At 37.0% G+C, this 22,562-nt stretch overlaps 1 protein-coding gene across 3 annotated transcripts in view; it reads right to left on the bottom strand.

Annotated features, from left to right (window-relative positions):
- The window catches only part of MPP3 (MAGUK p55 scaffold protein 3), a 121,855-nt gene that overhangs the window by 57,582 nt on the left and 41,711 nt on the right, over window positions 1-22,562 (bottom strand). For all 3 annotated transcript variants that reach the window (XM_058181916.1, XM_058181917.1, XM_058181918.1), the window contains 3 exons: window positions 12,767-12,841; window positions 10,363-10,559; window positions 6,437-6,501 (listed from right to left, as the gene is read on the bottom strand). In XM_058181916.1, coding sequence (XP_058037899.1) covers window positions 6,437-6,501; window positions 10,363-10,559; window positions 12,767-12,841 — 337 coding nt within the window. The remainder of the gene's footprint in view (window positions 1-6,436; window positions 6,502-10,362; window positions 10,560-12,766; window positions 12,842-22,562) is intronic.

The following is a 22,562-nucleotide window of genomic DNA, read 5'->3' as shown; positions in this document are numbered from 1 at the left end:
TAGATGGGATTCCACTCTAGTAGCAACAGCTACACTAGGGGACTGTCCCAAGAGTTAAATCAAGGCAATTAAATTTAAACTCCTGCGTTATTAATACTGCTAGTAAGACTTTATTTATAAACTGAGCAGCTTTTCTTATTTGAGGCAATTGTTAAGTTAAAAAAGGAACCCATCTCCCCAGTACATTTTTTTTGGAAGGTGCAGGGCCAAATCAAAAGGAAAAAGGAGAAGGAAAAATAGCTACACATTGTGGTTCAACAGGAAATTACCTGCTGTGTTAACAAAAGCTCCTAGAAACAGCACAATAGCTTTTTAAGAAACAGCAGGAGTTTAATCTGTGTGATTAGCACGTACAAAAAAATAAATTACACAGTAAAACACGGGGCAAATTAATAGCTAAGGAAAATTAAATGAGATTGACACAAGAGGCTCTGAGTGTATATGAGAAAAGTTTATTTTTCCTCTTTTATGAGGCTATAAAAGATTGATTTCCACTGCAGACAGAATAATCCAACTGTAATCCAAGGACTAAGAGCCAATTTGATGTAGTGGTTAATGTATCAGACTAATAATCAGAAGATCATGTGTTCTAGTCATGGGCACAAAGCAAGGTGGATGACTCTGGGCCAGTCATTTTCTCTCATTCCTAGGAATGAGGTGGCAAGCCACTTCTGAAAAACCTTGCCAAGAGAAGCGAAGCAGTATGCTCCTTCCCATAATTGGATAGACCAGGTTGACCTGATAAAAAACACTTGCCAAGAGAACTGCACAAGCTTGTCCTAGCAGTTTCTGATAATTGGACAAGACTGAACGGAAGGGGGAAAAATCCAAGTACTGCTAATGTTAGGTAAATGATCCTTCTTCTGGGCTGGAAAGGGATAACACAGGAAATTGAATTTTGAATCAACCAGTGATTGGATGTTGTACCCCACCCAGTGTCATGTGATGGATGACTATACAAATATGATAAATAAATAAGCATCTTAGCATTCTAATCTCAATATTCAAAAAATCCATTATGATTTCAGCATTTCCACACATATTGATCATGAAATTGCTTTTGTATTGTACATTCCCTCTTCTCAGTTCACTTTCTCTTGAAATCACTTCTCCCTTCTCTTCTCCTCTTCTTCTCTGCCCTTCAGCTTGCTCCCCCTCAATTCCCACTTAGGTTAAGCACCAAGCAATCCATCCTTTTCTTTAATTTGGAAACAAGTTATCTATATTGTATGTTCTGAATATGCATTTTATATTACACCAAGGCAGTAAGGTAATATTTAAACATAATCACATTGAAATAATATATTTAGATTTATGAACATTGCCTTGTTTATTCACATTTTTTTCTAGCAAGGAGGAATAAAATGGGATCAGATATTATGTAATAAACCCCATTATGTGAAGTTTATGACTAAATGAGCATCCATTGACCTAAAAATGCTTATAGCACCCACAAAGCAATGATGTATAAAGCTGCCCCAAACCTCTTTCTTGTTTTTTTTAACAGAAAGGTTTCAAATCCTCAGATTTGTCTCAAAATTCCCTCCAAAATTTTCTTTCCATTTAAGTGCCACGCTGTTTTGTCAAATTATATTCAGATTACTTTTTAAAAAGCATCTTTGATGCAGAATCAATTGTGAAAAACAAATGCACAATTGCACCATCTGTTCCAGCTGAACAATCTAAGCTCTCTGCATCGGCATCTTAATTTGGTTCACTGCAGGATGGTTTGAGCAGCCAGAAAATGACTCTGCTGGTGCTGTCACTCCAGAGTAGCTGGAGAACCTACCTTTCTCAGAAGATTGATCATCTGCGGTTAGCATGAAAAGACAGAAGTAAGATTGTTAAAAGAAAGCCAGGAAAAATGTCTCAAGGGATTCTTTATTCAGTCCAATTGCTTAGGTGTAAGGAAAGCACCCCATATTATCTTGACAGGGATAATAATAACGAGATGTTATGTTCTGCTTATGATTTATGACTTGTGCTAAAAAGGCTATAGGTATACACAGAGACCTAACTGAGAAACAAATTAAGTATCTAAGGAGAATTTGATTTTTCTCAAAACTAAAGAAAAAAAAGATATATTTGGACCAGTGGGAATAGTATGAGGAAAAAAAGGGTTGTAATTTACATTAAATTATAATTATACAAAAGCTTCTATAAAATGATGTCTCATTGTTACATGGCACTGGATACATTGTCAAAAATATGTAAGGGAATTTCAAAGTATGGTGGAAATGCAATCAAACTGAGGGAACATTTTTTCATCTTTGATGGACAATTAATAAAGCTAGAAAATATTGGGATCACGTTTGTATCTGATGCAGAAGATTTTAAAAGTGAACGTAGAATTGAAAACACAGGCCTTTCTTTTGGGGGTAATGGATAAATAATTGAGACATCTTATGGCACTTGTTTTTATAATAGGATAGCAGCGAGACTCAAAGACGGAAGGATTTACAAATATCTACAAACGAAGAATGGATGGTGAAACTAGTAGAATTGGGGGATGTGGCAAATTTTACTTCTACTTGGAAACCACTTGGATTTTTTTGCGAGAAACTGAGAGAAATAAAAAGTTAATTTTGGAATTTGAGAATTAAAATTTTATGAAATTATGGAAAAATATAGACAAATGTAAACCTTACAGTAAGTGTTTGATGTAGGTTTTTTAACTTACATGTATAGCAAAGAAAATTGGTATGTTATAGAAAAAACATTCTATTTTTTGCACTTTCACTTTGGTTTGAATTTCTTCTTCTTTCAAATCTTTTCTTCTATTTACCCTTTAACTGCATTTTTATAGATAGATAGATAGATAGATAGATAGATAGATAGATAGATAGATAGATAGATAGATAGATAGATATAACAGGTATGTAGGTAAATACGGTGGATGTAGATGCAGAGAGAGAGAGGGAGGGAGGGAGGGAGGGACGGAGGGAGGGAGGGAGGGAGGGAAGGGGAGAGAGATCGGGAGGGAGGGAGGGAGAGAAGCAGGATTTTAATCTCCTTTTCCCCCAGTTTGAATGGAGAAGGCACAACTCAGAGTTTAGGAACAAAACCTAAATAAGTGAGTAGAGATTATTGTATAGAGACTTTGTAAAACTTCAAAACTGTGCCCTTACTCCTCTCTAGTTGTGCAAGAAAATTTGTTATTGCTAACTTCCTTTTTCTTTTTTCCCCTTTTTCTTTATAATTACCAATTGACCATATCATGGTACATAGGCTCCAGACAACAACATATTTTGATGCATATAAAAACAAAGGATCAATAATAGGAGCAGGAGAGACCCTCACAAAACTAGTTGCATGGGTGAGTGTGTGTTTGATATTTTGACAGAAAACAACAATATAAAGATAGGATGTCCATCTACTAGCCATTTTCTTTTGCCATGCTTTGAGTCCGTACTTCCTTCTATCAATTCAGGGCAAATTTAAAGGGCAACCCACCCCCTCCCACCCCTCCATCCCCAAACAAAATGATCTCACAGAGCACAATACAGAACAGGGTAGAATTTTCATGGCAAATTTCCTGGGGTAATAAGAGATCTATCGTTGTCATTAAACTATAACTTAGCTGGTTTCTTAGATTTGTATTTTGGCTTTCCATCGAAATGGCATTTATGGGCTAACTGCAATAAAATGTAAAATAAAATACAAAGAATGAGATCATTTGTTCAAGGCCTTACTTTCTTTTTTCTTTTTCTTTTTAAGATTAATGTAGTCATTAATGGTATCAGGCTATATTACTTTAATGTATGTTAATTTTGTATATATTTAATTGATGGTTAAATAGTAGCTAGGATTTATATTACAGACTGCTTTATATGGTATTATACATTTGGTATAGCAACACGAGTAAGATCATTTTGACAAGCATCTAAAAATTCTGTCAGTTATGGATTTTACTTTTACAGCCAGTTCCAGATCCATTCAAAGTATCTTCCCCTGGGCATTCATATCATGAGAAAACTCTAATCCAGTAAAAAATGGAATAGTTGCCCATTTTTGTCTGTCCATTAAATCTTCCAGGAAAAAGAATTGGATTGATTGAGCCACTCTAAAGCTCAGGGATGTCAAATGCAAGGCCTGGATCTGTCCTGCAGGGTACTTAGATCTGGCCGCTCTGGAAACAGTGAAGGATCAGCCCGCAGTGCTTTTGTCAGAAAAAATGGAGCTCAAGCTCCATTTTCACTTGCAGAGGGTTGCAGGAGGATGTGGCAGCTGAAAATGAGGCTTGGATGGCCGTTTTAGCTGGCAGAGCACTCGGGCCACCACGGGGGCCTCTGAAATAAGTGACATCGAGCTGCTCATGACCACCCCCAAGTCAAGCACAACCCTGATGTGGCCCTCAATGAAATCGAATTTGAAACCCCTGCTAAAGCTCTTTCCATTGCAGAGCTTTTAGCCAAGGCTCAGGCAGCCACTGAATATGGCTTCCCAACAGTGATTGCAGGAGCAATCAAACCACACACCCCAGTCAGATTTCTTGCAGAAAATTCTTGTAAGCACTTATAGGCAACAGTGATTCAAATGAGGAAAACTCCTCAGCAATTTCTCACACATAAGGTCTTGAAATATTCACACATATGTACCCAAATGTAAATAAACAACATCTCTTTGCATGTCTGATATGGGGGGGTGGGATGGAATATGCTTGTTGCTCCTCTTTCCATGCCCTGCTACTTCTATCTGTATGTTCTAAATATTTATGATCCTCTCATAACTATTTCTCTCCTCTTGGGTTTCTTTATGCCTCCTTACGGGCTTTGTTGTGATTGAGGATGGCCATCTTCTTTATTTTTGTTTCATTTCCTCATTAAAAGCTTTGTTTTCCTTGGAAGGGAAAAAGGTCTTCCTCTTATGGACCATTTCAGTGGGACTGATCTGACAATTACAGGGGAGAAGTGGGAGGGTAGCAATTTCCAATCCTCCCTCGGACAGTTTGTCTTCTGCATGCTTGGCTATGATGGGGAGGAAATTATGCTAGCCAGGGATCAGGAAAGTGGAGGTTGTGTGATAATATAATATAATAGAAAAGGAAGGAGTGTTTGGTATGTTTGTTGCCTTGAGTTATTTATAAAAAATAATAAAAGCAGGATAAAAAAATATAAGTAAGGTCCCAGAAAAAGGATATTGTTGACAAGAAAAATGTAAGCAGGGACAGTAGAGCAAAGGTTGGTCCGTATATATCTATTTGCTGTTCAAGTAGTCCAGGCAAGGAGCAGAACAATGAATTCTAGCTCTTCCTTTATAGTAAGGTTGCACCAGCAGAATCTTGCAAGACCTAATGTATTTCTCCCTTCTCCCATTTCACTCTCCAGAAAATTAGGAAGGGTTCTTTCTGAAATGCTCTCTATGCCTCCTCTCTTTCTGTAGGCTGAGATACCTTTTATAGTTGTCCCATCTGTGGCTTTTCCTCCCATCTCCCAAGGTTATTCCCACATACCATTACAGCACCAGAACTAGTATCTGTGGTTGTCTTTTTGCTCTTTTTAATCACTTTCCCTTCCTACACCAGTGTTGCCAGCCTGGCCAGTGGTAAAGGGACTCATGTTCTTTGAAGCAAAGAATCATAGTTTTGTTTTTGTTTTTTTGGTAGAATATATGCAGAATTCTGTATTTCCCAAAGGGAATTCCTTATTTTTGACTGTGTGTTGCCAAAACTATTGATAAGGAAGGCTAAATTGCAGATTATTGAATCTGTGATGCAAAAACTCAGAACTACTAGATGGCTGAAAAGAGATCAAGAAAATATTTTTAGAGCCATCTACTGCTAGTCTTGATTTTGCATCCTAGACCTGGCAGTCCTAATCCTCTGATCAAAGCCACTAAAAGGAATATAATATTTAATTTATAATTTAATTACAATTAAAAATCTGCTAACCAATTAATATTTTAGAGATTGAAATGGCTTAATCTATCTAATCGATTAATAGACCAGGCAATGTTATTTCTAGAGGCCTTACTCCACAACTGCCAATATGATTCTTAATTGTGGAAAACTAATTGAAGAATTGCTACCTATTTATTTTAATACTTTATCAGCAGACTGCTTTACATAGGAGCTGAGAACAATAGCTTACAATTAACAGTGCACACTTCAAAGTCTGTCCTCTCTGATCTGCCTCTCTCTATCCTGGACTGCATGACCAAACAACAATCAGTTAGCTCCACTGAATGTCATTATCCCTACAGAGCTGGCTATTAACCTAAAACATGAAGTGTTTTTTCCCCTAGAGTGGTCTTCTGTGCATTATTCCTAATTCTTTCAATTCTGGCACTGTTTATTGTCTTTCCATATGACACAGCAATGCTACAAAGTCCTTGTGGGCTGAGAATACCTATCCATCAAAGGAGAAACATTATAAATTTATAGATAGTGAGATAAATGCGCCTTGAACAAACAAGGAAAAGGTTTGTAGTAACTCACAGTATGGCTTTGTAACACTTCTGGAATTGTGCAATGCACCGATGGTCCTTCTATACATTAAGCGCCTAGATAAAACAACAAGATTTACAATTCTGAGATAGGGGAGGATGCAAGAAAATACTAAGATCTTTTAAGCAACAACAAAAATAGCTTTGATTCAGACTCATTTGGAATACATACCCTGTTTCCCTGACAATAAGACCCAACAGGAAAATAAGCCCTAGTATGATTTTTCAGGATGCTCATAATATAATCCCCACCCCAAAAATAAGCCCCAGTTAAGATAGTCAGCAGACAGAGGCCTTTAGTACTGTATTTTCCCCAAAATAAGACCTAAGCCATAATGCATCTTTTAGAGCAAAAATTAATATAAGACCCGGTCTTATTTTGGGGGAAACACAGTAAGTTTAAGACCTCAATTATAGATTGGCCTAGTTCATCCATAAAGCTATGTCATTGAACAAGCCACAGTAGTTTAGTCCAAACAAAATGCTAGGCCATAACAGGTAAATTCACATATCATGTTAATTTAAGGACAAAATAAATAGATTTTGATTTAAGATAATTTGAGATTACTTTAATCTCATTTAAAAAACCCAAATATTTATTTTATGGATGAAGCACTGAATCCAAACTGTGTCCCTGAAGGACTACTTTGGACCCAACAGATTGATTGATTGATTTGTCACAACAGTATATATAAGCATAAGCACGAAATAACTATACTATATATAAGCATATATATAAGCATAAGTATGTAATAACTAAGTTAATTGGATATAATGAAAGGAAACAATAGGACAGGAATGTAGGCACACTTATGCTCTTATGCACGCCCCTTACAGACCTCTTAGGAATGGGGTGAGGTCAATAGTAGACAGTCTTTAGTTAAAGCTATGGGGATTTTGGGAAGAGACCACAGAGTCAGATAGTGTGTTCCAAGTATTTACAACTCTGTTACTGAAGTCATATTTTCTGCAATCAAGATTGGAGCGGTTAACATTGTTTAAATCTATTGTGTGTTTGTGTATTGTTGCAATTGAATCTGAAGTATACTTCAGTATACTTAAATATATGAAGATACTGGTTACTCTTTGCTCTAACTCAGCTATTAGTTGAAAGCAACCCCCTTGGAAGCAAAACGGAAAGGAGAAGGAGTTTGGAAACAAATACAGGACGCAGTCCAGATGAGGAGCATGTACTATATCATTGGCAGTTCAAGCTTGTTTTTTAGAAAACTAACACAAAGTTTCATTCTGAAGTTTGACTGATTTTAACTGGAACTAAGTTCAAGTAACTAAGACAGAGACATTCTCCAACAATTTTCAAGGGCAGAATTTCTCCTCAGTAGTGACAAAAGCATCGTTACTGAACACACACACACACACACACACACACACACACTCGGAGAAATTATTTCCTGGAACTTTAACTGAAGTCTTGGAAACTAAGAAGACAGCAGACTTCACAAATAAATTTGAAAGGTTCCTTCAGAGCATGCAGAAACATAAATGTAGCATTTATTTGCAATTTTTAAAAGCAGAATATGTTACATAACTCTTTAAATGGACTGCAGGAAAGGCAAGGTTTCTAAATGTACCCATTCAATTTTTTTCAAGGGAACGTACAATAATTGATGCACAAGCCTACCAGATGGAGAACTATACCTGGACTGTAGAGTGTATTCACACATGCCTTTTAGTCAACTTGTAACTAAATAAATACAAAAGGACCATACCTCACTCATGAAAACTTATTTGAAATATTCTTTTCTTCATTTGCAACACAGATTATTTGTACTCAAACGGAGTATGAACCATTCAGGAAAATATACTGCTTGACACTAGTTTAACCCTTCAGTCAGTTTTCTGATACTGTTCTGGAGACTTTAACAGCTGGGTTTTGATGACTTTACAGTCTGAATTTGGTTCAACTCACTCACAACTGTCCATGGTGCTGCTTCCTGTCTTGAATACTCAACCCACCTTCACAGTCTGCTTTAGAACAAAGACATAGAGGTAATCCTTGATTTATGACTGTAATTGAGCTAGAAATTAAGTCATGGCAGTTGTTAAGTGCATCACCACATGACCACACCCAATTTTATGCCTTTTCACGTAGCAGTCATGAAGTGAACGTTATGGTCATTAAGCAAATGGAATGGTCATTTAACAATTTTATCCAATGGACATTTTTTGCTGGAAACTGGAAGTGAAAATAGAAATCAACAAAAAAACACCAAAAATCATTATCCTGTGACTGCGGGATCCTGCAACTGCCATAAATGCACACCAGTTGTGAAATACCCACATTGTGATCATTTGACTGTGGGGGAGAGGTGTGAAACTCTGGAATCAGGTTTTAAGTACCTTTGGGGGAAGGTGCATCACAATTGAATGGTCACCAGTCATTAAGCAACCAGTCATTAAGCGAGGACTACCTGTAAGCAAGTCTGAAAAGACAGATACTATATGAGATTCAAGCTGGTCAGATCTGAGTAATACACTCATCTTGCATTTCATTGTTTAAGAAGTCTGAGTGGGAGTTAAGGTGCAGGTGGCTATTATTAATGGTTCATACAAAAGGAGGAAGGGAAGGAAGCACTGTTTCCTTTCTTCCCTTTTTTGCTAAATCTGTGTATGTGACTATCTATAAAAAGGACAAAGATTTTAAAGAAGTATTTGATACTGTCCTTGCAAGTTTTATTACTACAGAGTTGCTGCAGGTGGAGGGGGGAGAGAAGCCATTCAAAGATGAACGTTCAAAGAAAATGCTGTGATTAAAAATGGAAGTCAGCCAGTTGGCAATATGCAGAACATTCATTTCTATTACCATTGATCTGTTCCCTCCTTAATAATGAAAATCAATTTTTAAGAAAAGAAAAATTCCAAGTGGCAAGTTGCATTTTGCTTCTCAGAGAAGATAAAATTGCTTGTTAGTCCAGTGCAGTTGCAGAGAGTTAAGATGGGAGAAAAGTTGATCACACTAAAAGAAATGTTAAATTTGCCATTTGAAAATTAAATTCAAAAAACTGTAGCTATATTTTATGCTGAATGAAGCTCATTTAGAAAGCACTTTTTCCCCAGAGGTTTCAGTGGTCAATTCACAATTTTAGTCATTTCCTGTAAACTCTAAAATACTACTTTCCCCTATAGTAACTTTCCTAAGCCTTGTGATACATTAGACAAGCCTTTTCCCCAGTTGTATCATAATGAAGTATTTGCATGTCTAATCCAGAGTAATCTTTGCCTCTGTAGTCTCAAAGATGCTAAACAAGGACCAGGGAAATGATCAAAATATTTCATATTGAGCCATTAAAAACCATAGTCAGTTTCACCACCTCAGCATAACTACTTTCTCTTCAAATCTGGAGCCCAAAAATTATTTAAAATTTGTTAGGAATCCTAGTCTGCAACAAAACTTTGTTTTATATCAGAACTGGTCCAAAATATATTGTGGCTTAGACTAAGAGCAAGAAGCCATCTACACTCTGAAGTCTGAGCATAGAAAGCAAGATGACAGTTGAATTTTACTTCAGTTCTAATCAACAACCTAAATAGACAGTCCAGGATACACATTTATCCTCCAAGAAAGAGAAATGGGTGGAGAGCTGAGAAAGAAAAGTAAAAAACAGCCCAACCCTTTGTCATCACCATTCTGCCTAAAAATAGAATCAACTATGGTTTGTGCAAATCCTTGATTGCTTCACTGGGGAGAAAATAAAAACTACTGCTAGCAGTTGCAAGAAACACAGATTTCTTTTTGTCCCCTAAAAGAAGGAAGAATGTACAAGTCCAACAATACTCATGAGGTGCTGTCATAAAAATAAAACATAATCTGCTTTACTTTTCAACCTGAGACACAGCTTTATTCACTGTATTAGTAATCAAGTCTTGCACCTGAAGCCATTGCTTTTCCAAACTCACCTTTCTTGGAACTGCTTAGAAGGAATCAGACCAGCCCGAAGGTTTGTGTCACCCACACGTTTGGCCTGCCACCATGTTGGGTCATCTTGACTAACCACTTCCAAGATGTGCCTTCTCTGAAAAGGTAGCCCTGCCTCCTGACATGGGATAGCTTTATCCTCTTTTGGATTGTAGGAGAAGAGTGCTCTCATGAATACCTAACAGATGAAAGAAAGATTACCATGACCATAATTACAGTTCCTAGAATTTCATGCAGATGGGGGAAAAAAACTGCAGAAACTTATATAGATTGTCTTCCAAACCCATGGATTGGAGAGTTTTGGGGATATGAAAACAAATCCACAAATACAAAGATGAAAAAATAATGATATTTGAAATGAAGCAGAGTAAAAGAGAGATATATGCAAATATGACTAAAACAAACTGTTCCTTCCCCAATCACCACCCCCATTCACAGATTTATATAGATAGTTAAATAATAATAATAATAATAATAATAATAATAATAATAATAATAATAATAATAATAATAATAATATTTTAATTTTTATACCGCCCTTCTCCCAAAGGACTCAGGGCGGTTAACAGCCATAATTTTAGGTAGATCTGGAGAATAGCTTCATCCTCTCCCCCAATCCCCACCCTTTTACACTTTTTAGAAAGGCAAGATTTGAGTGGTGGCAGACTGGAAAAAAATTCCTACCACCTATAAAACCAATTAGCTAGCAAATTTATTGCTAGCTTTATCCCAGGCCCATTCTTGAAAAAGGTGGAGGGGGAATAAATGACAGCTGGTGTTCCACTGGTGCTTTTAAGCAAGAAGAAAAATTATATGTGCTGCCACTGCCATTGACACTTTCTAAACGCTAAGAAGAAAGGTGGGGGGGAAGAGGAAGGAAAAACAGTCACTGCCACCATTTTTATCATCTCCTCACAACACTTCTGTTCTTTCCAAAGCCCAGAAATCATTTGAATTGCCTCAGCTCCCCACCTATCCAAATTGTGTCCTTTCCACTAAATTTTTCAAATCTACGCTGGAAGACAAAATTAGTTTCAAACCAGTTAAGATTGCCATGGTGTCTTCATGCAAAATCCAGTTCCAGTTTAACCCAAAACATTAACACAGAATAACAGAGCAGGTAGATGTGACAGGATTCTAGTCCAATCCCCTGCTCAGGCAGAAAACCCTATACCCATTTCAGGCAAATGATTGATCAATCTCTTCTTAAAAATCTCCAGTGTTGGAGCACTTACAACTTCTGGAGGCAACTATTTGAAACCAAATTTTTTAGAGTACTGTTGTAGGAAGTTAGCACCCACCCCCCTCCTAGAAGAATGAAATATTTTAGAAAATATTTAAAAGGCAGAATATATTTCCCTGGATGAGAAATGGAGAAGCATGTTTTAAAGACAAAGCAGCTTCCTGACTCCCCCCACCTTTGCCAATGGGTCAGAGGTAGAAACTCATTCTCCCCACCTTTGTCAATGGGCCATCATCTGCAACATAATAGGACCCATCTAGCAACTGAAACTCACCACATGACACCTGGGAAGATTACATCAACCAGCAAGGCTAGCTAAGACCCCCACCCCCTGGGAGTCTGACAACCAATCAGGATACTCTTCCTGTGCCCCAGAAAGTTCAAAGCTCAGAAAAAGCATAAAGCCAGGGAGCACACAGGATCTCATCCCTTTTCTGTTCAGGATCTCAAGCAATGTGATCCTAGCCACCATTAAACCATCTTTCCAAGCAGCCTCCATGTTTCCAGTGTCTTTGTCCCCACTTGGAACTGAACCCAGATGGATATTTCTTCCAACACTGTAAAATGCATCTCTAGTCTGAAAACACAAGAATTTTCCTCAGACAAAAGGCAGATCTCAGTGTATTTAACAAGCTGGGAATACTATTCAATTAAGTATGAACATGCAAATGATTCCTGCTTGACCTTCAAGGATATTTGACTAAAACAAGTTTTTTTTCAAACTTAGCATCTTTAAGTTTTGTTGAATTTTAAGATTTTGTGAATTGCTTGAAATCAATGATCAGTGATTTTGTAATTGTAAGATTTATGAATTTCCCAGAATTTTTCAGGTGGCATGCTGGGAGTTGAAGTCCACACATATTAAAATTGGGAAGTTTGAAAAACACTGAACTAAAGGTTCCAGGGTAGCCTACATCTGCCATTCCTAAGAGAACCACACCCACACCCAATATATTTGACACCCCCCACCATTCCTGCCAACTTAGACAAAAGCTATGGAGGCTAAAAAGTCTTTGGAATTTCCATACACATGGGAAATACTAGGCTACTCAATCCCTTGAAACATGCTTAGTACAGGAAGAATGTTCAGAAGAATATTTAGGTAAATTGTAATATTTTCACATGTAAACAGATTCTCTTACTTTGCTATCCTTCAGACGATCTTCTTCTTTGATGCCTGGAATAATTTTTAGTGTTATTGATCCCTGGGATTGAGCCTGCAAGAAAAATAACTCTGTATTGCTCTCTTCACGAAATCTCTTTACATCTACAAAAACCACTGAGATCTATACCCTGTTTCCCCCAAAATAAGACATCCCCTGATAATAAGCCCAATCGGGCTTTTGAGCGCATGGCAATAAGGCCAAAGGCTTATTTCAGGGTTCAAAAAAAATGTAAGGCAGGGTCTTATCTTCGGTACTTGACTCTAAGTACAGATGATTCTAGGCATTTACTGCACACTAAGCAAGACCAAATCGCTTAATAAATATTTAGTCCCATTGCCATTGGTTCTCCAAAGTAGTTTTTGTTTTCCAGCCCTATCTGGAAATGCTGGGGACTATATCTAGTACACTGTGTGTACAAAATAACTGAGTCAGCCCCAGAAAATCTAATATAGTTGGATTTCAAAAACTCATTTGGCTTTGTACAGTGACTAGAACAATCTGGAGGAAGTTACAAACATTCCTCTAGATGGATGTCTTTTCTAAGTAGCAAAGGACTTATACAAAACAAACCAAGTGCTCTAAGTTGCTACTTACAGACATTCTAGTGGAATGACAAAAATAAACCAAAGTTCTATAATCAACATGATTAGTTCAGCTTTGAGACCAATAAAACATATTAGGCCAGACAGTTCTGAAGGTTGGTGTTAAAATGAAACCCTTAATATAAGATACCCTAAATGTTCTTAGGAAAAAAGAATTTTACTAATTTATTTTCTTAGAGAAACTATTTATACTTCAGTCTTAGTCTGGAGAGGTTCTGAGAAATCAGTAAGAAGACACCACCCTAATATTTTTAATCAAAAATGCTTGGGACCAATGGGAAGTTGGATGGAGGGGGGAAACATGGATTTTGTCTAGGTTTTTACCAGTTTGAGGAGATAACTTTAATTTGGGAACTGCAAAAGCTATCTATTCAATAATATACCGTAATCTGATTTGGTCTTGAATTATTTTCTGCTCTTAAAGTTTACCACAGTGAACATTATGAATAAATTTAGGTCTTTTCTTTTTTTTTATCTTCCTCTGCCTAATATGAATCTCAAGCACTGGCAATTTGTCTCTAGGATTTGTATCCTGCAATTCTCTTCTTTTTGTAAAACTGAGCTTTGCATATATTTTACATATAAAAGGTCTGAGATTCAATACCCAGCATACCTAGGCGGGGCTGATAAAGGTTCTTTTCTTAAAGAGAGGAAAAAAAACCTGCAATCAAGTCAATGTATGGCAATAGCTTCCTACATACCGTAATTCTGCATAATGTAAACTTATAGACTGCAGAAAACAGAAAGTGTAAGTCTTACAATTTTTTCTTGCAAAAAACAACCTATGGTTACCCTCAGATCGAATGCCCAGGGACTCATCTCTGAATAAGCACATTTATGATCACACTACATTTATTTTATTTTTATTTTTATTTTTATTTGAATTTATATCCCGCCCTTCTCCGAAGACTCAGGGTGGCTTACACTATGTTAGCAATAGTCTTCATCCATTTGTATATTATATACAAAGTCAACTTTAATACCCCCAACAATCTGGGTCCTCATTTTACCTACCTTATAAAGGATGGAAGGCTGAGTCAACCTTGGGCCTGGTGAGACTTGAACTTGCAGTAATTGCAAGCAGCTGTGTTAATAACACAGACTTAGTCCATTGAGCCACCAGAGGCCCCATTCTTAAACATACATTGCACAGTTTCCATGCCTAAGGGATGACTAGAGCTCTTCCAGTTTCTAAGCCAGCACTAAACCAAACTGACTTTAGTCTGCCATTACTTTCTTACTTGAAGGACAAAATAAAGAGCTATTTTTTCAATATGGTTGGAAAGAGACTACATTTGCAGAGAAACCCAAATTAGAGGTCAGTTGTTTTAGGAATCACCCTGCATGTGAACAGCAGGAAATGTGTACAGGATTTCTATGAACCTTCTTTTCCATGGGTGGACTACGTGGCTGATTAGAAAATTCAGTTTATAGTCCAAAACACTGTGCTGAATGAAACAATCTCACCAAAGTACTGAAACACAGTGTTCACAAGGCATGAACACACTCTTCTAAACCCACAAAACATGTCCTGGGAAGACAGCCTTTATTTTGTCTTAATGATATTAAAAACCTGACAGAGCAACCAGAGTGGGACAGCAATTATTCAGCAAGTGTTTTTTTCCCCAATCATAATGTGATCACAGTCTGCACATATGAATAGAAAATATGCAAATTAATCCCATGGGATTTGCATTATTTATCCATGTTTTATAAATTCACCATTTGGAACATTAGTGAATAGTCACTTTTCCCTTGTTCTCTTTTGCTAGGGCATGTTGGAAGAAACTGAATAACTGCTTATTAAAAGATACCTGCCTTCTCTACCGCAAATCCTGCATCAAATAGAAGGTGGGAGTTTGTGCTAGCCAAAGTGCCATTCAGCTATGGCTAAACTCATACAACATGTTTAAATAAACTGCATTTGTATAATACATATGCAAAGCTTGGTTAATCTTGCTTAGTTTTGAGGAAAGGGCTGGCTTAGCATATGGTATAAATTACTGTAAACCCTTTAGATTAGTTTATAATTCAATAGTTCAATGTACTGCACAAAATATTGTGAAGCCCAGGCAATCTAGTGTCCTACATCATCATCATCATCATTATTATCATCTTTATTCATTAAACATGAAATTCAGTCAACTGAACATTCAAAAAGGCATCAAAAATACCATTGACTGGTGCTAATGGTAGATATGGGTTGCTGCCAGCGTCCTAGGTATTATTGTTGTTGTTGTTGTTGTTATTGTTCATTGCACAATCAACCGGATGTTCAAACTGGATTTGGCTTTTTTGTCTACCTTTCAGGTCCTTTCCAAGGACCTGGGATATACAGGTGGAGTTGTTTTATGATGTTTCAGATATTGTGACTGGATATAAGCTGTTATGAGTAAAGCTGCCTTTTGCAATTGATTGATGGTAAATTTGTCAATGCCAATGGTGTTCAATTGGTGCTCGAGTTGTTTTGGGATTACTATGAAGGTGCCTATTAATATTGGTACTACCTTTGCTTTCTTATTAGATTTTTATCTTACCTTTTTATATATTTTATATATATGATTTATTACCATATTTTATATATGGTAATAAGCATAATGAATATAGGTAGATATTGACTTACAGTTCCTTGACATACTGGGCAACTTATGCCTGGAAATTTGAAGTTATGATAGATACTAAAAAGTGTGCTTATGATCCGAATTTGAAGTTCCAGTGCCCCCCATCCCCATCCCATCACATTTTGGGCACTTAGAACTGACCACCTTTACAGCAGTTTCCAGCATCCCACAATCATCTGATTGCAACATACAACTGTTTGGCTGGTAGCAGCATTTATTTCTAACTTCTAGTTAAAAAAAGTCCATTGCAGACAATGAATTTGTTTCATGATCATGGATTTGCTTATGCAAAAAATGTCATAAAAGTAAGTTGGGACATGATTTATGACAATAAGCTTGTGCTCAGATATGGTCATAAATCACAGTACTCCTGCCTTCTTTGTTCCCCACAACAACCACCCTGTGAGGTGAGCTAGACTGAGAGAGTGATGGGCCAAAGTCACCCAGCTGGCTTTCATGGCTAAGGTGAGATTAAAACCCAGAATCTGCAATTATAGTTCATTCTTTCTGGGTTACTTTTAGTTGTATGCTTTTAATTCTGTGCTGGATCGCATGCTGAGCAGGATACATATACAGTGAATTAATACTTTAAGTATTAAAATGGGTAACAGAATAATAACTTTGAACATGTTGCATAAACCTGAAGAATGCAAGCCTTTCAGGTTAGAGTCATTCTAATTTGTCTATTCTAAAAGAAAATAACACCATTTCACATAATGCTTTTCTTCTGTTTGGCTCAAAAAAAATGTCAGAACAAAAGTAGCAGTTTGCACACACAACATGTAATGCTAAACAGACAGACACTTTCCCAGGCAGCAAAAGATGGCTTCTTTGTAGTCCCAAAACTCTCAACGACAAAGCTTAAAAGATTTTCCAGTGATTGCATTGTAAATCTTGACAGATCTGAATTTCTCTGTTGTATAAGTGTCTACAGTCAAAGTAGAAGAATGGGGACAACATCTCCTCTTCCTACAAAGAACCCTTTTGAATGACTGGTATTGATTGCCTACAGTGTTGGTCACATTTGGACAATTTGGATTTCTAGCTTCTAAATGAAGTGTAAAAAAAGAACCCCACACACCTGAAGGACGCTTCCCTTCTAGCTCATTTTCACTGTACACTAAGTATAATAGGACCTGCATCTTCTCATAAGCATGCACATTACTGATGAGATGATAATAAATACAGCAACATAGACTGATGGCATATCACATTACAGGTAGTCCTAAAATTACAGCCATTCTTTAGTGACTGTTCAAAGCACCTGACAACCAGCACTTGCACTTACGAATGTTGCAACATTCCAATGGTCACATGATTCAGGCGCTTGGCATCCAGGATGTAGTAGCAGTGTCCTAGGGTCATATGACCACTGTTTAGCGCTGTCACAGCAGATTCCAATAAGCAAAATTAATGGGAAAGGCCAGACTCACCTAAAACTGCATGATTCACTTAATAATGGTACCAATAAAGGTCATGATTATCAGGCACAGCTAATTTAAGAACCGCCTTGCTTAGAAATGAACATTCCTGTCCCAACTGTGATTGTAAGTCGAGGACTAACTGTACAGAAGATGAAACTGAAATACTTTGGCCACCTAATGAAAAGAAAGGACTCACTGGAGAAGAGTCCAAATACTGGGAAAGATTGAGGGCAAAAGAAGAATAGGACGACAGAGAATGAGTTGGCTGGATGGAGTCACTGAAGCAGTCGGCGTAAGCTTAAATGGACTCCAAGGAAAGTAGAGGACAGGAAGGCCTGGAGGAATGTTGTCCATGGGGTCGCGATGGGTCAGACATGACTCCACAACGAACTACAACAACAACAACTGTACAGAACTATAGGATTTTGTTTTGAGCAACTAGTGAATTACTTTTTCTTTAAGTGTGTAATGCACTCTTATGCATGTATAGCAAGATAGAAGCTCCACTGAATTCAACCAAGATTTACCCCCAAATATGTTCCATAGCAAGAATAGGAGCTATTTTAAGGTTACATTTCCTGCTTTTCATGGAGGAGGGGAAGGTTCTCTAGGCAAAAGTGGGCATTAATTAGTTCTAGTTCTAGAACAAATGCAGCCTCTACAATGTCAAAATCCAGAACTGTCAAGATTGACAATTCAGTCACTTGAAAATATGTTAAGCTTTGACAAGGAGCTCGGCCTCAGTAAGGAATCCTGTGAATTACTATTCAATAACACTAGAGGAGTCGCAGGTTTCCCACCCCTATTTTCAGGGACTTATATTAGCAGTGGGTAGAGCTAGGTATCAAAGTGAGTAGGACAAAAGACTGAAACGGGTAAAACTGCTCCTTTGCCTTCTCTTTTACATGATCCTTTCAATCTTCCCCCTCCCACTCTTTTTTTCTCTCCCACACAAATACATTCAGCTTTGCTAATGCAGCTGCCAATTTCTTTAAGGTGCTGTAAATTGCACCCCTCCTTAAATTCTTTTTAAAACATTCTCACAGAACATTCTCTTGTTCTAGTCCCCAGGAAAAAAAACCTAAATCACAGGTATCTTTGAACTTATTCCCCTGCAGGAACAGCTAAACCCCACCATATTTTCTTCTTTTGTAGAGAGAAGTGGGGTGCAAACTCCAAACCACCATAAATCTAGGGTTCACCAAAGAGGTTTCTATATCTTTTCTGTCATCAAGTGACTGTCCACATTCTTTTCAGTTCGACTCTGACCAACAATTACATTAACTACAGGATAATTTTAACATTAACAAATAAACAGATTAACAGTTTAACAGTTTAAGTTTAACCGCAACTGCATAAAATAAAGTGCAATACAATTTCCACAGCCATTTTCCACAATATGTTCCTTTCCAGAAGCAATCTCAGCTCCTAGAATCCGTACCAACATAGCCAAGACAATAGCTGAGAATTTAGGGAATTATAATTTCAACAAATGAAAGTGAAATCTCCCCCCCTCAAACTAAAATGTAACAGTGCAATCATGTATGTATCTCCTTCAAAATACTGTAAAACCCAAAGCTATCTGTTGGGCTTATTACTAAAAAGGGATTTTAAGAATTTTGGAGTTTATTTCTGCTTCTGAATCTAATGTATGCATGAAAGGGTATTTTGTGTCCTCAGTTCTGTACTGTCCCTAGCATCGTAACCATTCTTTATTTGGAAAACAGAGCAAAATATTTGTAAGAATGCATATTTTGTATTAGCGCGCTAAAATGTGTATATTACTATAAAAGGCATAAATCGAAAAATCTTCATGTAGATTCCCCCCCCAAAATAAACAGATTTCTACATAAGCAGGACAGAATGAACAGACAAATAAGCATATACAAAATAGACAAGAACTGAAAATAATCAGCTTATTACAGCTTTACTCCCACATAAGGAGAAAGACACTCTAGAACTGGAGCTTTATAAAATGCCCAAACCATTTTTTTAACATTATTTTAAAATATATTGAAACTCAATTCTAGTTATTAAAAAAGGCTTGTACTCTCTTGGCTGTGTCCTTAAATCCAGGCTTAAAACTGAATGTCAAATTCTTAATGATAACCAGCAAAACATTTTCACAGCTAAGATGAAGAAAATGGTCAGTTATACTCATTCCTAAATGTTCAGGAACGACCCAAACGCATTGAATTTCCTTAAGTCTATGGCAATTATTAACCCTAATCTTGCCACTACACAGCATGAAAGGAGACAGGCATAGTTAGATCCACTGAAAGAAGCCTTTTCCCTCCACCAACTTGAACGGATTTGATTTTATTCTGAAATGCAAAATGTAGGCGCTTTGAAATCTCACCAATAATTCCAGGTTAATGGGGTTGGAGAGGGTGGACTGGAATGTAATACTTGTTTGCATGTTTTACTCAGAAAAACCTTGTTGGTTGAAGAGACCCTACTGCACATAGTTGCTTTGTGCCAAGTTGGTCTTAGTCTATATAGTTATGTTGATTTTTCTCTTGCCCAGTATTAAATACTCTGATTGAGTCCTTAGATCTGATCGTATAGTACTTAATCAGATCAGTTATATACCTATCAGCTACATTTACACAAGATAGTTGGTACCTTGGTTATTTTTAACCTTGGTTATGTGGGGAAGGTTGTATCCATGAGGTTTAGCAAGTTGTTCAAACAACTTGCTAAACCTGATTGATCAGCTTATTGAGTGATATAAAGAAATTGGTTGGTAGCATAAGCCAATTAATAGTGTTTGGGCAAGCATATTCACTGAGCCTTCTGAATCCCTTTTAATGGGAATTGTAGAGATTTCAAGTCCATTAGATGGAAATGCCAAGAGCTGAACTTGAAATTCTTGGCTAGCAACTTCTCTGTTTCTCCATCAAATTAACGAACTTCCATTAATTCTTCCAAGAAATTGGAACACAATACAGTCCCAGCACAAACGCCCACACTTAATTGTAGAACACATTGGTTCAAGGAAAAACACTTCTTCGTGACCCTCTTTAGAACATCCTGCTTTTCATTGTAATTACAATGGAGGAATCAATGATATTTGTTGTTTTTTCCCCTTATTTCCTTTAAAAAAAAGAAAGAAAGGAAAGCAATGCTGATGATTCAGGTGCCCTTGGTGACTCTATATTCTTGCCCACCCACTGTTTGCTTAATTTGGAAGAGACCTTGAGAATGTCATTGGCAAGTGCAACAGCTACGTGTATCTTATTTTGAGCCCCTCTGTGTAGGAGTCATCAAGCATGTCATTTCCTCTCTGGCATGGAAGAGGTATGGCTTGTGACTCCATAATTAAAGCATGAAGAGAGTAAACAGATGTCAACTAGGATGACTGGAGAGTATATTTCCAGCTTTAAGACTTTTTTGGAAAACACAAATATCAGTTATGGAAAGTCAATGGCTATTTGGCATTTGGTTTCTTACTACTTGTTGGTGAATTAACCCATAACCAATTATGTTCAGTATGGAGGAATGCTAGGAGTTGTCATATGTTGTGAATATGCCATATGTGAATATGCCATATTCACAACTATGTACCCACACAGACTTTTTTCACTGCAAGTCACTAGATGCTTTGTCCTTTCAGTTTTCATATAATAAAATTGAATGAGAAGCTGATCTAGTCTCACATCAGCATCCAACATTTTCTTTATTTTCTAGATTGTTTCTGAATTCCAAAAGCTACCTTAAAAAATAAATATTGAATGGCAATGGTGTTACCAATATTCTCTATTTAGTAGAAAAGACTACTAAATTTGGGGCCACAAACATTTGAACAACCATTACTTGGTATCAAAATAAAATTGGCTGCTACTTTTTTGTAGTTATCCAGAACTACCTACAATATGTAGTAGTCCAGATCAATGTTAATGGCTGAGATGCAACCAGATCTATGGTGCAAAAACCTGCAAAACTACTAAATGGAAATTGAGACACACAGAGAAAAGGTAACTTTCTCCTGCCATCTGCTGCTTATCAATGTTTCTGCAGTCCAGAGGTGGAAGCTCTATGCAGAAAGTTCTCCTGTTTGCTTCCCTTTCAGTAAATGCAAGGCTTGTTCCTGGCTGCACTCCCCTTCGCAGTCATTCTGTGAAAGCATTTATCACATATTCTTAAAATTACAAACCTACCCATTAGGCCCCCACATTTCTATCTCTAACAAGAATAACAGTAACTTTTTTCTTTAGAAGCATTGGGAACCTATCAGCAAAACTTAACATCAAAACAAGAGTATTTCTCCATGTATCCCAACATTGCCTACTCTTACTAGTAATTTTCTCCAAGATTTCAAGTAGAATAAGTTTTATGGATTCATTGATATTTCATCCTTTTAAATTGACAGTATGGAAATCAAAACTTGTATATTTGGATTGTTTGTGTATGTGCATACACAAACGCACGATCCCGATGTTCATTATGCATCCTATGAGTGAATAAGAGACAAAGAAAGTAATGTCTACTAGCAGCAGCTTTTATAAGCAGAATCAGAATGGGAAGATATCATTAAATCACCTAAACCAACCATCTGCTCAGAGCTGAAAACACTAGTGTTTCTCAACCTTTTAGGGATGTAGACTTCAGCTGGCCAAGCTGGCTGGTGAATTCTGGGCGTTGAAGTCCATAGATCTCAAATTTGCCAAGGTTCAGAAACTTTGCACGAGAGCATCTCTGGTTGCTCTAGTCTCTGGTTGAAGACCTCAAACAAAGGAGGACTTGTAGCAAATCAACAGTCTTCCTTTAGAAATACAATGCTCAAATAATCATGTTATCTTCTTACTTAGTTGATCATTCAACTAATTCAACTTTTCTCAACTATGTGGAGAAATAGTTTTACTTATCAGAATCTATTCAAACAAAAGTCCCAAGGAATAAAAAAAGAATTATTTTCAGGCAAGTTTGTATGTAACTGCAGTCTTAAGCAAACTGCCATTACCAATTTGCCCATCATTAATTATAGCTTATATTTTCTGATTTCACATGACCCATTGAACCATTATCTAACCACAGTATCCTGATTTTTGCCCAGAGTACTTAGCTAAAATGCAGTTGGCTATTTATGGCTGAGTGTGTTTTTGTGAACTATACTTATGTGTGG

The sequence above is a fragment of the Ahaetulla prasina genome, chromosome 4, assembly GCF_028640845.1.
Source record: "Ahaetulla prasina isolate Xishuangbanna chromosome 4, ASM2864084v1, whole genome shotgun sequence".
NCBI classification, from domain to species: Eukaryota; Metazoa; Chordata; class Lepidosauria; order Squamata; family Colubridae; genus Ahaetulla; species Ahaetulla prasina.
Note: the sequence above shows the minus strand (reverse complement) of the source record. Positions and strands in the feature narration are given on the sequence as shown.